The 17,462-nt window shown below is 33.7% G+C and overlaps 1 protein-coding gene across 1 annotated transcript in view; it reads left to right on the forward strand.

Moving 5' to 3' along the window:
• The window catches only part of LRP1B (LDL receptor related protein 1B), a gene marked incomplete at its 3' end in the record, with an annotated part of 540,296 nt that overhangs the window by 452,165 nt on the left and 70,669 nt on the right, over nucleotides 1–17,462 (forward strand). The window contains exons 39-42 of the mRNA XM_029284208.1: nucleotides 2,181–2,307; nucleotides 2,441–2,592; nucleotides 2,898–3,022; nucleotides 10,677–11,048. Of these exons, the coding sequence (XP_029140041.1) occupies nucleotides 2,181–2,307; nucleotides 2,441–2,592; nucleotides 2,898–3,022; nucleotides 10,677–11,048 (776 nt within the window). The remainder of the gene's footprint in view (nucleotides 1–2,180; nucleotides 2,308–2,440; nucleotides 2,593–2,897; nucleotides 3,023–10,676; nucleotides 11,049–17,462) is intronic.

The raw sequence follows: 17,462 nt of genomic DNA on the forward strand, positions 1-17,462 counted from the left end.
GGCCTAGGGGGGGGATTGTATAGGGATTTTAATAGGGATTTTATAACTTTTCTAAAAATAACAGGCTAATTTAATATATATTTTAATTGTTTTTAGATATTTATTGTATAGTTTCGTTTTTTATTTGCCTGTAAGCCGCCCTGAGTCCTTCGGGAGAAGGGCGGGGTATAAATTAAAGTAATAATAATAAATAATAATAATAATAATGATGAACAAGTCTGTCCCTCCTAACTTTTTTGAGCTTATCGAAGAAATGTTGGTTTTGCAGAGAGAAGGGGGTATTAAAGCAAGGGAAAATTTTAGGAAGCTCATCCTGAAATTACTGCCTTTGCATAATAGGGTCTGGGTTCCCAAAACCTAGGAAGAGCCAGGAAAAGTTTGCAGTCTCCCAATAGCCAGCTGCTTGGAGCAGAAAACTCTGAAAGCATGATGATGAATTTTTTGAGTGCTGAAAATGGAGACATGGGAAGCAGGCCTAAGTGTTGCAAGACTCTTTTTGGGATGGGTTTGGGAGAGAGAAGTGAGGGAATACTGCCACATCCCCATGGTCCTGTCCTATCTTGAGGATTATCTGTATAGAGAGCTGAAAATTATTGGTAAGCTGTATTAATAGCCTGCTAAATTGATTTTGGGGTACCTGGAATTACATAGCTAGGATATCCTTTTGAAGGGGAAAATAGCTGCCAAAGTAGGAAAGAAGACTGCTATTATTATGGCTGCATTGGATGATCCCAAGTGGGTTTGGGAAGGTAATTTTCCAATTTATCCCATTGGGCAGTAGTCAAGGAAAGCAGCCTGAAAGGGGAAAATAGATTAGGCAAATTAATTATTGATAATAAAGCTATATTCTCACAAGATGCAAGCTAGATGTTTGAGGCATCAAGGTTGTTTGAAATCCACATGTAAAAGCTTCCTGGGGTATAATCTCTGGAAGCTTCTGTTGTAGCTTTGAGAGAATATGTGACAAACCCTTACAGAGTCAGCTCCTCCTGGTACCAGATTTCCTGCTACAGAATTAGGCTATAAATACAAAATAAATCTAGAAAGGGAAGAGGTCCATCCATCTTCTCTCATCCTACAATATTCCAGAAAACTGTCAGTTCCTGTGAGATAGACCAGATCAAGAAAATGACCACAGAAAGATTAAAACTATACTGTATTTGAGATAGGCTGCAATAAAAGAATCTTGCAAGTCTGTTTGTGTTTTTTCTTCCCTCCCTCATATATCCAAAGAAGTTGGGGGGAGTCAGTCTGAGTCTTTCTCTCATTCTTTTCCCTCCATCTGGGCTTACACTTGCTTCTTCTGCACCTGTTATTTTTCTAATACTTTCTGGCTGCTCTCCCCAACGTCATTTCCATGCCCTCTCTAGAAATCAGGGTCATTCAATTATGAACAATTCTTAGCCAATTCATTGAGTGGTCCAAGGGGTGAACTGCCACCTCTAGTGGAGATAATGCTTGTATCATGGGAAGAAATGGAATACTGGTAAAGCAACAGTGTCTCCATAATTTGGGACATAGTCAGTTACAGCTCTGGTGTCAGGAGATATGATGTCGGGCATGCAGTGATTCTTAATTGGAGGAATGGGGGGGATCAGAATTTTTTTTTAGGTTGTCAGAAATGCAACCTGATGTCAGATATGTCTCTATCTTTCCTTAGTAAATTGTCAGGGGTAGATGAGGGTTCAAAACCATGTTATTTAGAATTGATCAGGAATACATGAGTATGAAAGTTTTACAAGCTGAGCTTCACATTTCAGATTAACAACAAAAAATCACAAAGTATATTTGCAGATATAGAAGCACATATGAACATATTAGAAGGAAAAAAGTGCAATAGCTAAAATGAATAGACATCAGCAATTTTTCATTTTTTAAAAAAGATGGAAATATTTTATAGGTCTACCTATTTATCTCTGAAAAATGCTACCTTCATAAAGTTGTAATATTTACATCAGGGTTTCTCTTCTGGAACTTGGCTTATTTTAATTTTTCTACAGGATCTTTCCCCCTCTTTTAAGTCATTTCAGGATGTCTCTTATATTTATGGGTAGCTATGTGGGGAAAGGGACCTCACTATGAAGGGTGGTGATGATGAAAACTTCCACAAATTTCCTTCTGTTCCAACCCATTAGTTTCAATAAACCTATTTTTGATCATAATATTTTTTCATGTTCTAGTTATTTATTCTGGACAGAATGGGGACAGGCACCATGTATAGGCAAGGCTCGTTTAGATGGATCAGAGAAGACTGTTCTTGTTGGTACTGGTGCCATGTGGCCTAATGGAATTTCTGTTGATCTTGAGGTGAATTTTCCTATTTTTTTCTACATATAATTCATGCTACATTATGCTAAAATATGAATATCACAATCTATTTTATTGCCTTAATTAAAAATAGGATAAAATATTTGGAGTTTACTTTTTGATTGATTCTTAGGAAAATAAATTATATTGGTGTGATGCTCGAATGGACAAGATAGAAAGAATTGACCTTGAGAGTGGAAGAAATCGGGAGATTGTACTGTCAGGAAGTAATGTGGATATGTTTTCAGTCACAGTCTTTGGGGCTTACATCTACTGGTCTGACAGGTAATTTATTTTTCTATAAGTATTTGTGTTTCAAAATGTTACTTCTGTGCTGGATATTTCACCCCTATAGAAATAGCAATTCTTTACTAATATCACTAAAAGGATCTCACATAGTGAGAGGTTTTTTTTAAAGGCTTTTTAATATTCAACATAGCTAAACTATATCAACAATGCAAATTAAAAACAAAACAAAACACCAGTTTCTTCAGTTTCTGTTAGGTCATATGTTCCTTGCATATTAATGTCTCTTTCACTTTTAATTAGTTGAGAACTATGGGTCAGATACCTTCAACATTTTTTGGCAGAGCTCATGCAAATGGATCTATCAGACGAAGCAAAAAAAATGATGCCACAGAGACAGTATCCATGAGGACAGGCCTAGGAATAAACTTGAAGGAAGTAAAGGTTTTCAACAGAGGTCGTGAAAAAGGTAACTCTTATTGTAGACTTAAGTGTTTGATTGTACATGTGGAGATACTGTAGTGATGATGCTATTATTTACTATAATGAATTCTGAAATAAATGAATTATTTAAATTTTCCATATTGGCATATATTGGATATTGGCATTAGCTTATAAACCATACAGATGAGTTTCATCCATTTATGGAAAAAAAATTAAAACAACACAAACACATACTTAAAATGATTCAAAGCAGTAGCAGATGGCTAACATTTCAGAAAACAGGAGGAGAGTTTAAAAGGATCTTGAACATAGGAGTTTTCCAAACAAATGAAATTGTATAGTTCTGCAATTCAATAAGAAACAAAAATCAGATGCACAGATATAGGTAGGACAAGACTCAGCAGTAGTACTTGTGAAATAGAAGGATCTAGGTGTCCTAAAAGACCATATTTTAAACATGAATCAGTAGTATGCTGTAGTTGCCAAAATAGACAATGTAATCTTGGCCTGCATCAACATAGATATAATGCTGAGATCACAAGAACTAATATTTCTACTTAAACTGCATTGGTTGGACCACAATTGGAACATTATGTCTTTTTGCCTCTACAATAGAAATAGTATATTGAGAAATTTGAAATAGTGCAATGAAGAGTGAAAGATGATGGTGTGCTTGAAGGCTACATTCAAAAAACAGTAGTTAAAAGAACTAAGTATGTTGAGCCTAAAGAAGAGAGGACAAAAAGTAGTCTTCCAATACTTGAATGACTATCATAGGGAGTGAAGCTATTTTCCAAAGCATCTGAAGGCAGGACAAGAAGCAACGGGTGGAAACTAATCAAGGAGAGAAGCAACCTAGAACTAAGGAGAAACTTCCCGACAGTTAGAACAATTAACCAGTGGAACAACCTGCCTCCAGAAGTGGTGAATGCTCCAACACTGGAAGTTTTTAAGAAGAGACTGGACAGCCATTTGTCTGAAATGGTATAGGGTTTCCTGCCTGATCAGGGGGTTGGACTAGATGACCTCCAAGGTCCCTTCCAACTACTACTACTACTACTACTACTACTACTACTACTACTACTACTACTACTTATTATTATTATTATTATTATTATTATTATTATTATTATTATTATTATTATTAATCTTTTATCCAGTTAAAGACAGTTGAGTGCTTTCTTCTCAACTGCACAAATTTGTCTGAGTGTTTGTTATTAAGACAAGTAATGAAAAGCTGTTAAGAAAAGAGTGGAACATTCCTACAGCAGTACTAAAACTAGTAAATTATCAGGAAACAAGTTATAATAAGGTATACATTTGGTTTAATTAAAGGGATTACTTGTAAAATTTCCCAAATTCCTCCTTTAATCGTTTTTTCAGGAAAGGTGAGTCTGAAAATGTTTAGAAGATACTTGTAGCAGTAATATCTTAAAAAGTTTTCCAAATGGCAAAAAAAAAAATGTAGCAAAAGGTTTGCTAAGCTTTCATGTCAGAATATCCTGCAGGGAGCATCGTTCTATGACATAATTTTTACTATCAGGAAAAAAATAGAAGACAATAATTTACGGTAGCTACTACCCTTTTGAAGTCTAAAATGTTGCTATTGTCGCCTAAAAGTCTTGCTCCAAATTTGAAAATTAGCACCATTTTCTCTTCTATGTGTCAAAGTTTTAAATTAAAAATAATAATTGTATACAATATAGAATCCATGAATCTTTAATACACTAGTAAATTACTTTGTTTACCTTCTTATTGATAGGAAAACAATGAGCATAGTTTTTGAGGAAGAGAAGGGAGTAAAGAGAAGAATATCTACATTAGGAGACAATAAAGATATAAATATAGAAAAAAACCCCAATACATAAGTAGCTCACAAAAAGTTGTGAAAGTTTTTGAAAAGTCAAACCCATGACTTTTTAAATCTAGTTTAAATCTTTCTTTCATTTTTAAGTATGTAAACCAATGGCAGACATGACCTTCTAATTCTTCCTTAGACTTGAGGGTAGGGTCACCAAAATTAAAAAAATATTATTTTACCATACGTCTACCAGTCCAGCTTCACCGTCATTTCTTTTCTTAAAAATGCTTATTGGGGACACACCCAAAGAGGCAACTTCATAAAAAACCTTGTTTTATATTTATTCCAAATTCTTAATATGGCATGTCTAATAAAATGATTGTTAAAGTTAACATTTACTTTAACGTTATCATACCATGAATAACCATGCCATCCAAAACTTAATTCATGGCCTTCCAGATCAAGTAGCCTCTTGTTCTGGAGGTTCACCTACTCTTTTAGCTAGGCCAAACAACATGCAGCAAAATGCAATTTCAAATCTGGTAAAACCGAACCTCCTCTTTCCTTAGCATCTTGCAATAACTTATATCTAATTCTTGGTTTCTTTCCTTGCCATATAAACTTGTAAATATTCCTCTGCCATTGTTTAAATTGAGTATTTGTTGCAAGTATTGGGATTGTCTGAAACAGAAAGAGCATCTTTGGTAAAACATTCATCTTAATTACAGAAATTCTACCCAGTAGTGATAAATTTAATTTGTCCCATCTTTGTAGATCCTTTTTAATATCATTCCAAAGAAGTTCATAATTATTTTGAAACAATTTTGTGTTTGCATTTGTCAACATAACCCCCAAATATTCCACCTTTTTCTCAACCTCAAAATCAGTCTTTTTAATCAATATATCCTGAGAGGACATATTCTTAATCAACACTGTTGTTTTCTGTTTGTTTATTTTAAAACCTAGAGCCACAAACTCATTTAATTTCCTCATCAAATCTTATTTTTGGGTCTTGCAGGAATATAATCAAATCATCAGCAAATGCCCTCAATTTATAAACTTCTTTCTTGATACTTATATCAGTTATTCTCTCATCTTGCCTAATATCTCTATTCAAAAGTTCCAGGACCGAAATAAACAACAGAGGAGACAAGGGGCATCTTTGTCTCGTACCTTTTTGAATTTCACATGAATTAGTTAAATCACCATTAATAATATTTTTGCTATCTGTCTGTCTGTCTGTCTGTCTGTCTCTCTGTCTCTCTGTCTCTCTGTCTATTCATCTATCCATCCATCCATCCACATTTACATTCATATTCACATACACATACAGATGGATAGATAGATGATAGATAGATGATAGATAGATAGATAGATAGACAGACAGACAGACAGACAGACAGACAGACAGACAGACAGACAGACAGACAGACAGATAGATAGATAGATAGATAGATAGATAGATAGGAAAGAGAGAGAAAGAGAGATGTGTATATGATTTTATATACATACGTACTTGTGCTGCATAAAGAACTCTCTGATAAATTGAAAGACAAAAAGAACAAGTATAAACAGTGGAAAGAGGGGCAAATAACTAAGGCAGAATATCAGCAAATAGCCGAGCCTGCAAAGATGAAGTGAGGAAAGCTAAGGCTCAAAGTGAACTAAAGCTTGTGACAAAAGTCCAAAATACGCCCCCCCCCCAAGCTTCTTTCAACATGTAAAAAACAAGAAAAAAGTCAAGGAAACAATCGGTCCATTAATGGGAGAAAGTAGCAAGAAGGTGACAAGAAGGGAGAAAGCAGAACTGCTTAACTTCTTTTTTGCATCAATCTTTACACAAAGGGAAAAAACAGACCAACCTATCAAAAATAGTGCCATAAAAAACAGAATAGAAACACAAGTTAAGATAGGCAAGAAAGTGGTAAGTGAGCAGCTATCCCTCCTAGCCGAGTTCAAATCACCAGGACCAGATGGATTACACCCCAAGGTTCTCAAGGAACTTGCAGGTGTGATCTCAAAATCACTGAACTATATCTTTCAAAGATCCTGGAGCACTGGGGAAATACCAGAGGACTGGAAAAGAGCTGATGTAGTTCCCATCTTCAAAAAAGGGAAGAAAGTAGATCCAGGAAACTATAGACCTATCAGCCTGACCTCAATACCTGGGAAGATTCTGGAAAAGATAATCAAGAATGAATCAGCAAACACTTAGAGGCAAAAAAATCATAACCAAAAGCCAACATGGGTTTATCAAAAACAGATCATGCCAGACAAATCTTATTGCATTGTTTGACAAAGTGACAAAATTAGTAGACCAGAGGAATGCTGTGGAGATAATTTACTTGGACCTCAGTAAGGCATTTGATAAAGTACTACTTGATAAGATAGAAAAAATGTGGGTTAGAGAGCATCACCACCAGATGGATTAGTAACTGGCTGACCAACCACAGTCAATGCATAGTCCTCAATAAAACTGCATCTACATGGAGGGAAGTATGCAGAGCCAGAGCGGTACCCCAAGGCTTTGTTTAGACTCAGTACTCTTCAACATCTTCATCAATGATTTGGATGAAGGCATAGATGAGGAACAAATTTGCAGATGACACCAAGCTGGCAGGAATAGCCAACACTCCAGAAGATAGACTTAAGACTTTAATAATAATAATAATAATAATAATAATAATAGTAATAATAGTAATAATAGTAATAATAGTAATAATAGTAATAATAGTAGTAATAGTAATAGTAATAATAATAATAATAATAATAATAATAATAATAATAATAATAATAATGGTAAAGTTGGAAGGGACCTTGGAGGTCATCTAGTCCAACCCCCTGCTCAGGCAGGAAACCCTATACCATTTTGGACAAATGGCTGTCCAGTTTCTTCTTAAAAACTTCCAGTATTGGAGCATTCACCACTTCTGGAGGCAGGTTGTTCCACTGGTTAATTGTTCTAACTGTCAGGAAGTTTCTCCTTAGTTCTAGGTTGCTTCTCTCCTTGATTAGTTTCCACCCATTGCTTCTTGTCCTGCCTTCAGGCGCTTTGGAAAATAGCTTGACTCCCTCTTCTTTGTGGCAGCCCCTGAGATATTGGAACACTGCTATCATGTCCCCCCTCGTCCTTCTCTTCGTTAAANAATCATCTTTGTTGCTCTTCTCTGTACTCTTTCTAGAGTCTCAACATCTTTTTTACATTGTGGTGACCAAAACTGGATGCAGTATTCCAAGTGTGGCCTTACCAAGGCATTGTAAAGTGGTATTAATACTTCACGTGATCTTGATTCTATCCCTCTGTTAATGCAGCCTAGCACTGTGTTGGCTTTTTTGGCAGCTGCAACACACTGCTGGCTCATATTTAAATGATTGTCCACTAGGACCCCGAGATCCCTCTCACAGTTACTACTATTGAGCAAGGTACCCCCCTATACTATACCTGTATGTTTGATTTTTCTTGCCTAAATGTAGAATCTTACTTTTTTCACCATTGAATTTCATTTTGTTAGATAGCGCCCAGATACAGAAAGATCTTGACAAACTAACAAAATGAAATTTAATGGTGAAAAGAGTAAGGTTCTACATTTAGACAATCAACAAGAGAACCAATCAGCTGCTCAGAATTCAAATATAGCTCCAAAGAAACAACCAATCGTACGGCCAACTGACCACACCAGCACACAAGACATTTATAAGCTAAGTAGAATAGGACAAGATAATTCGGATGATAATATTACCTAGTTTGGTAATGAAACGTTCAGAAATTATATTGAAACAAGCTTGGAGAACAAACCACAGCCAAAATGTTTATTTATTTATTTATTAGTTGGGTAAAAAAAAAGTTAAGAAAGATGGGACTTTTAAACTTCATTCTAGATAAAACTGTTATACAGTATATGTACCTTCCCTAAAGTATTCCAGGGATACATATCTTTCCAGCTGACTAAAGCATTCATTAGTAAAGGTAGTATGAATGATAGCTACATAGTATTTATTTATTTTCATAAATATTTACTTTTTTCTAACTAAAAGAAACAATTTATTTATTATTTGGTTAGCAGAAACTTGAATAATTGAAATTAATATCTAATTAGTTCACTTTATCATTCTAGACAAGGGTTATTGGTGACATTTGATATACTCATTTCTAAAGAATGGGATCCCAGCAAGATCCATGGATGACATAACATTTAATACCAGTCACCTAATTTTTGTGTGTGTGTGTGTGTTATTGTGTTTGTGTGTATAAATATATATGTGTGGATGCATGGGCATATGTATGTGTATGTGCATGTATATATGTGTATGTATATTTGTGTGTGGTCTAAAAAGTGCTTATTTTAAAAAAATAAGTTCTGTGAACATATTGTACCTATCTGTACAACTACATAGCAAGGCTCATAGGAATATGATCAATTACCATCAATTATCTATTTGTCTTATAGAAAAAGATGCTGTGTATAATTAGAAATACTGGAGAGAGGAAGTGTAATCTATCCTTCATACCATATAAGAATCCGAACGCCTGGAATTCATACCTAAATGCCAGATGTTATGTGCTCACATGCTGTGGAATACAATTCTCCCATTCTTGACTAAAGATTTTAGTGATTAAGTTATTGAAAAATCTCTGAGTCTCAGAAACACGGCATTGTCAAACTAAATATCACTATGAAATAATATTATAGCTTTAGCTTTATCAACTCTCTAATTTGCAGCAGTAAGCAATGTTTAAGCCATAAAAGACTTTACCTGCTAATTCTTGCATAGTTTAAATGCACAAGAAATTACATTTGGCAAAAAAAAATGATGATTTGGCAACAGTATATTGGCTTAATATCTGTTTAAAAGTGGTGTTGAATCTGCTGTTGTCTGGCTGCCTTCAAGCACTGGAATAAAAACTGCAGTTTTGAGTTTTCCTAAAAAATAATTTCTCCCCCTTTAAAATATTTCCACCCCACCCCACAACATAAATAACAATAACTAATTTGTGCTATTTGTTTTCACTGAATGCTAATTATTTCAATGAACACAAATGCTTTTTTAAAAATACTGAAGGTTAAGCAACTGTACTGTACAAAAAATAGCACATAACAAATATCAACAGTGCCAAAATTATCTGTGTTATTCAGTTGTAATAGTATCAATGTGTGTGTGTGTGTGTGCATGCGTGTGTGTGTGTGTGTGTGTGTGTGTGTGTGTGCTTTTACTTGTATACAGAAAAGCAGGCTTCCTTCACACACAAATATTTAGATCCAGCAAGTTATCAAGCTGGCAGAAAATATGAGGGAAATTTTCAGTATTTCACTCACATTCCCTCCTTGGACTTCCCACTTTCTCAAAGAATAGATTTATGAACAGTAGATGCGCATACAGGAACAGGATATTAAGAAAGTTATCTTTCTGCTTCTGCTGACAAAAAAATCATTCTGAGTACAGAAGCTGATCTAGTTCTGAATAAAAATCTATTCAATACTTTAAAATGCTTAAAATTAGCTTATTACTGTCAATGCAAGTTTAATAACATTTTAGATATAAATTTAGATTTTTTTTATCCTGCCTATATTATTTTTATTTAAAGAAGTGGCAAACATAGCTAATTTTCCTTCAGCTTCCTATTTTCCTTACAACATTCCTCTAAAGTGAGTTGGGCTGAGAGAGAGTGACTGGCCCAAAGTCATTCAGCGGGTTTTCTTGACTATAGCAGGACTAAAACTCAGTCTCCTGTTTTCTAACCTAATGCTTTAATTACTAGACTAAATTTCTTTTTTGACACATGAATTGAATTAAACATGAAAATTAAGCACGATATAATTAAATACACTATATTTATATGTTTTATTTTTATACTGTATTGTACTTTTTTTCCCTACAGGAACCAACATTTGTGCCAAAAACAATGGTGGGTGTCAGCAACTTTGTCTCTATCGGGGAAATGCACAGAGAACCTGTGCTTGTGCACATGGTTATCTAGCAGAGGATGGTGTGACATGTTTAAGACATGATGGCTACTTGCTTTATTCAGGAAGAACAATACTAAAAACTATACATCTTTCAGATGAGACAAATTTAAATTCACCAGTGCAACCTTATGAAAATCCAGAATATTTCAAAAATGTAATAGCATTGACTTTTGACTATAGACAGAAAGGAAGAGGAACTAATCGAATTTTCTTTAGTGATGCACATTTTGGAAACATACAACTTATTAAAGATGATTGGACTGGTAGAAAAATTATACTTGAAAGTAAGTATACTTTCTAACAATGATGTTCATTTCTTTATATTTATTTACTTACTGACAATTGTGTATTGCATAGTGTTTGCAATTCTGGCTGGCGTATACGTTTTTATTTAAAAAAAGAGATAGGATTATTAAATTTATTATATTTCGTAGAACTAAATGTTCTGGATAGAGATAAGCATTTGTAAAAATGCTGGCAGATCTTGAGTTCCCTATCCTTTTCCTTAAATCCAATTTTTTAGAAATGTTTTTGCTGAATGAGGATTGGAGGGGAGGGGAGGAATTCTGAAAGCAAAACTTCTAGAACTGGGTAGACATCAGTGATTACAAAAATTAACTGAACCATTATAGTAATGATAAATTGAAGATTTGCAATTCAAGATTTGCAAAAGGCATAAGTTATTGATATCATTAATTGTGGCTCTCCCTTGCATACTGTTTTTACAATTTTTCTTATTTTGAATTCTCATTTTTACTTTTGTTTTCTTCCTCATTCTGTCATTCAATACTATATCATCTTTCCTAACTGCCACGTTTTATCTTTTCAAATACTTGAGATAAAACTTGATATTTTAGCTAAAATGTTTGAAAGCTATGCGATACCATCAAGACAGTATGCTGCATGCAACACTAATATAACTAAGGCTAATACCTTAGTCTACACTTCCTTATCTTACTAAAAAGCATCCTGTGAAAGTCTTTGTTGACCAAAGCCATAATAAGGAGTGGAGATCAATATATGTTAGTCCTTTGAGTGATGACATACATAATTGCAGGAGACAAAGATGGCAAATGATAAAATCATGTAACAGTCATGCAAATTCCATTATTTCATACTTAGGATACAAATACTTGATCACAGCATTTATATGGTTACATTACAGTGCACATATTGTCATGTTGGTATAATTACAGTTTGCTTTGAATGCTACTGGTGATAACATTGGCATATCAAAGATGTCAACTTGAAATGTAGTTGGAATAAACAGCGAAAGGAATAATGAAGGAAACTAAAGAAAACAAGAAAAATAATATGATTTGTGTCACTGGAATTAATAGAAAGAATGTCATAGATTATTTTTCTGAAAATGATCTGAACTTATGGCATAAAGGTGATGAATACATGCAGGGAAATGAAGTGCTAAAGTTAACTATGAATAAAAATAAAATTAATGTTAGAAAGTATAAAATGGTATTGTCTAAATACGAATCTATAGGTTGATAGTAATTCTACTTTTTGTTCTATTAAAAGGTGATAAGGGGAAAAATCAAATATATATTTGGGGGAGATATACAATGTTTTCAATAAGTACAATCCAGAAAAAAATATTTTGTTAGATGATATGTATGAGTGGGTGACTGGAATGAAGTGAGAAAGTGCTGAAAAAAATGATTGGATTATTTATATGCCCAAAACTAAATAAGAATCATGACTGTCCAGTCAGTACTTGCTTAGAAAAAGGACACTTTTACTACATTAACAAATACATGATTAATAAAATATTTATTAAATCTATTCCAATGTACAAAAAGTGAATATAAAGCTAAAACATTATTGATTTTACTGTCTACAATGAAATATTGAGATAATTAGTAAACAATTGATGAGAAGTGGTCCAGACCACTTTTCCAGAGTGAATTTTTTTTGAAAAATTGACATTGAAGAAAGAGCAAGAATAAAAGAAATTCGAGTAAAAGCAGAGCACCTGCAGGAAGAGAAATCACAAATTTTGTATGAAAAGGTATTCTAAGATAAAACAATTTCCCAACAACATAAGGGAAAAAATGACAGAGGCCAAAAAGAACTGCTTAGTGGAATGAAGAAGTAAAAGAGGTGGTGCACGAGGAGCATGCATTTAAGAAATGATTACCACCAAAAATTAATAATGATATAAAATAGATTATGAGATAGATTGCATGATTCAGAGGTTCTTAAATTGGGGATAATTTGGGCATACTCCTGGAGGTAATGGAGCAATTTGCAATTGATTGTTTTAACAGTCAAGAATCCAGTTTGGAATTCTCAGAACCAAGACACTCATGTAAAATAGCTGGGTCAGATGTTTTTTGGGCGGGGGGGGGGGGAGAAGTAATATTATTCAAAACCTGAAAAAGGCATAATTAGGTTACACTGGTATAATGTGCACAGACAGGAAAAGTAGTGAAAGAGAGAAAAGAATCATTAAAATTAAAAGAGGATGACAAATGAAGAATGACTTTGATGATTTTTTAAAAAAACATTTTGGAACTGGGCAAAAGGTGCTAAACAAAGTGAATAAAATTAATAATAAAAATGAAATCAGTGGGAATGAAAATGAGAAGTGTAAATGCGAGATTTATGTAGTATTTTAGAGATTCATATGGGAGTTATAGTAATATGTCAAAGAATGGATCTGAAACATATATTATAGATTAGTTGTTCAAGTTTGACAGGGGAAATTGAATAAAATTTGCAGTGGCAAAAACTAGAGCAAGCAGATTAATGTTTGTACCTTGACAGAATATTTACCTGAGGGTAAGAAAATAAATTGAGATTTTAGATGTATAAGTGCCACTGGGAAAATGGTGGGTAGTATGCAGTCTATTGTGAGAAAGAAATGTTTGTCAAAAGAAGCAACATGGTTGTTATAATTGTGTACTGCTACCCAATTTACTTTATGAAAATGTGAGTTGAGCATGTCAGAACAAACAAGTAAAAAAATAATGTTATGGGAATGGCTGCTTAAATATGATAAAACATCAAGAATAGGTGGTCATTGATTAAATATGGATTTAAAATAAGTAATGAGTACAGTACAAATACATGAAGAAAGGTTAATGAGTCAAAAGGGAGGAGAGGATTGAGAAATGATGGATAGCATGTAATTGATAAGATCCTGAAAAAGAGAATGGTGAGATATTGAAAGCACAAAAGTCAATACATGAATTGGCATGTAGATGTGGTGGAACTAAGGATAGTTTGCAAGGATAGAAATAAATGATGAGTGTTGAAGTAAATAGTTTTTCTTCGCTTCCCTTCCCCTTCCTTCCCTTCCCACAATTTGTATAATATTACTTTATCCTGAAACAAATTAGCATGATGGATATGCATGTGTGTAGAGTCAATATATATGTAATTATATTTATTTTAGAATGGAAAACCAATCTTTTCTTCTTTATATTTCTATTTTTTTTAAAAAAATGTATGCATTTAATAGTTTAAAAACTGATGCTACTTTCAGAAAAATACAGAAGCTATCAACATTTCTTTCCAAAGTTTAGCATCAATCTTGTCATGGAATGTGCATATTTCCTAAATCAGTCTGAATTTTGACAGGAACTTTAAAAGCAGCTATAGGCTCAAAAATTGGTAAAATCAGGAACCCATGTTTATTTCATAATTATATCTTTAAATGTGAATAACATTAATGTAGAAACTGTAATTAGAGTTTATTGCTAACTTAAGCAACAATAATGCCAAAGGTAATTTTTTTCATCTATTAATTCCTTTATTTTGCTCCATAAATAGATATAGAGGTGATCATCAGTGTTAAGCTAAATAGATCAACCAAAACATGTTAGCATAAAATGTTGCAATCAGCTTAAATGAGAAACATCTCTATACAATCAGGATAAAGAAGGTCAAGATTGCAGTTCTTGGCAACATTATGAAAGTGGTTTGCCATTATCTTCTCCTGGGATATTTTTCAATTTTCAATCCAATCTGTGAGTCTCTGTTGAACTCCCATTTAGGCTTTAGCCAAATCTGGCCCTATTTATCTTCTAAGCCTGACAAAGTCAACAAAGTGCTGTTACCTAAATGTCCTGGAGTGAATCATTGTAGCTGAATCATAAAGTCACAAAATCACCTTAGGAAAATCACTGGGATTCAGGGCAGAATCGTACTTTCTGCTTGTTTTATCGTTAGTATGAGTTACTTATTACTTCCTGAACAGATGACTTTACTCTCCAACACTGCCAAGCCATTTCATATCCACCCTTCTGTTCAATATCAGCTTCTTATGCCCTTCAAAGCAGGTGGTCTGCTTAAATTCCTTCTGACAAATGACAGCTCTAAATATGATTGGCCAGAGCACTTGGCATGCCACCCTCCCTTTCCAGCAGCTGCACCTACCCTATGCAGCAATTTCAATTTGGGTTGCCAGGTTCCTATATTCTTGGCCAGCACCTGCCATTTTTTATTATCTTGATCCAGGAATAGTCTGTTAAGTCATCCTTGCCCCATGTTCCTTGCCCATTTTTCTCACCTCTCTAGAGACTCTTTGCTCCAGTCAATCCTTACTTTTCCCAATGTGCATCCTTTTGATTTCTGCTCCCGTTACTTTGTAATACCCTCCCCCACAGTATTGTTAAGTTTCCCTCTCAGTTTTCTCCTCCCCCCATCTTCAATGCTACTTTGTTTCTCTTGCCTGAATCATCAGCTGTTTCTTGCTACACTGTTTGGATGGATTTATGGTGTTTATATAAGAGATTGTAAAGGCATTCATGTATGCAAACATCCAGAAAGTAAAGGAAAAGAGTGGGAATTAGTATGGAGGGAACATGCCCTAAAAGGAGAAAGTAGGCACATGTTGACCTGTTAACACAGGTGCCAGCCTAGAGGATTGTCTTCCCTGTGCAGATGGGAAGGGCAAGAAGTAAGGAAACAGTCAATCAGAGCCTGCAAAGGCCATTATCCAGACTGAATTTAGATCTACTTGTTGCCAGACACTTACAATCCAGACTGCAATATTTAAAGTCAACTTCAGGAAGAGCAGGAAGCAGCATGGGAAAGAAGCAACTTAAGTTGCTGAGCGAACAATACATGGAAGTTCTTTGAACAACATAGGAGTGGCTTCACTTCCTCACTAATTAAGCAATTAGTATCAATGGTATATAGAATACTATCAATCTGCCTTTCTATTTCACTTGGACATTTACCACATAGAAAAAAAACCATGCAATCCACATACCCATCAAAACATGTTTATCTATAGCATATATCCAATCACACATATGGGATGTATGGGAACCTAAAGTTACATAAGCTGCGTTTTGCTAAACAGTTTTTTCACTTCACTAAACAGATTTATACCTCACAAGCATCACATTGCCTAAGATGTTTTAGTTCACTGGACACAGATTTACTACTTAGAAATAGCCCATTATCTAGCCTGTTTCTAGTTCACTGGAAATAGATTTACTACTTATATACAAACCATTATCAAACATAGTTCCAATTCATTGAATATTGATTTAGAATTCATAAACAATGCGTTATCTGACAAATTTTCAGTTCACTGAACTGATTTGTAACTTATAAACAACCCATTATCTAACAAATTTCCTTCCAGCTCACTGAAAGTAGATTTACAATATATAAACAACCTATTATCTAATGTTTCCAAGTCACTGAAAAGAGATGTAGAGGTTACAAGAATATTAATAACTGATAAAATGTTGCCATCATACACACACACACACACACACACACACAGAGAGAGAGAGAGAGAGAGAGAGAGAGTATATAAGAACAGTTGTCACATTTATAATTAAATATCCTGTATGCTCTATTCACTTTTACAGTTAAATGCTACAGTATATTATTGATGTGAGATCACTTAATTTACAACAAAGTTTTTATATTTATGTATTTTTACCATGAAATATTAGCAGCTGATATAGGATTTCTAGAATATATCAGTTTATAGTGAAAAAAAATACTGTTCATTTTCTTCATGGATTATATAATTTGGGGATATGGTAGTTTTTCACTATAGTCATTTTTATCATCAGAAATTATTGATATGTTGTATTTCTATACTTCAGTAATTTTCTGAAATGGCCAGATAAGACAAAAAATTAAAATTAATCTATTTCTGTTTACAGAGCTAAATTACACTCAAGATAATGCATTAAATAATTTCCAATAGCCATTTTCTCTGATTCTTTTGAAAGAGGGTATAGAATGAGAACTAATAAAAATAATAAATAGGATCAGAGAAGTGTAAGCTACTGCTTATGAGGAATTTTTTTTTAAAAAAATAAACTAATTTGCAAATAAAGTTGTTCTGAATCTACATTTAGGGTAAGCTTATGCCTAGATAATTTGGTAAGACCATGGTCACTACTATAAAATTATTTTATTCATGATTACAGTGGTGCAATTTTCAATTGATTTTACTTATCCCTGATTTAATAATGTTATATCTGATAAGCAGACAATAGACCATTCATTAATGGTCTATAATCTGCTTATCAGATATAACATTTTTAATCAGGGATAAATAAAATCAATTCATTAAGGTGGCAATCATATCAGCTATGGATAAAATATATATGGAAACTCTTAATTTTAAAGTAATAAATAAATATTTCATTTTATTTTTATGTTCTTTTCCTTTAATTCATGTATTTATGTTCTTTTGTGAACCAAAA

Source organism: Protobothrops mucrosquamatus, unplaced genomic scaffold (assembly GCF_001527695.2).
Source record: "Protobothrops mucrosquamatus isolate PMUCROS unplaced genomic scaffold, P.Mucros_1.0 scaffold429, whole genome shotgun sequence".
Taxonomy (NCBI): Eukaryota; Metazoa; Chordata; class Lepidosauria; order Squamata; family Viperidae; genus Protobothrops; species Protobothrops mucrosquamatus.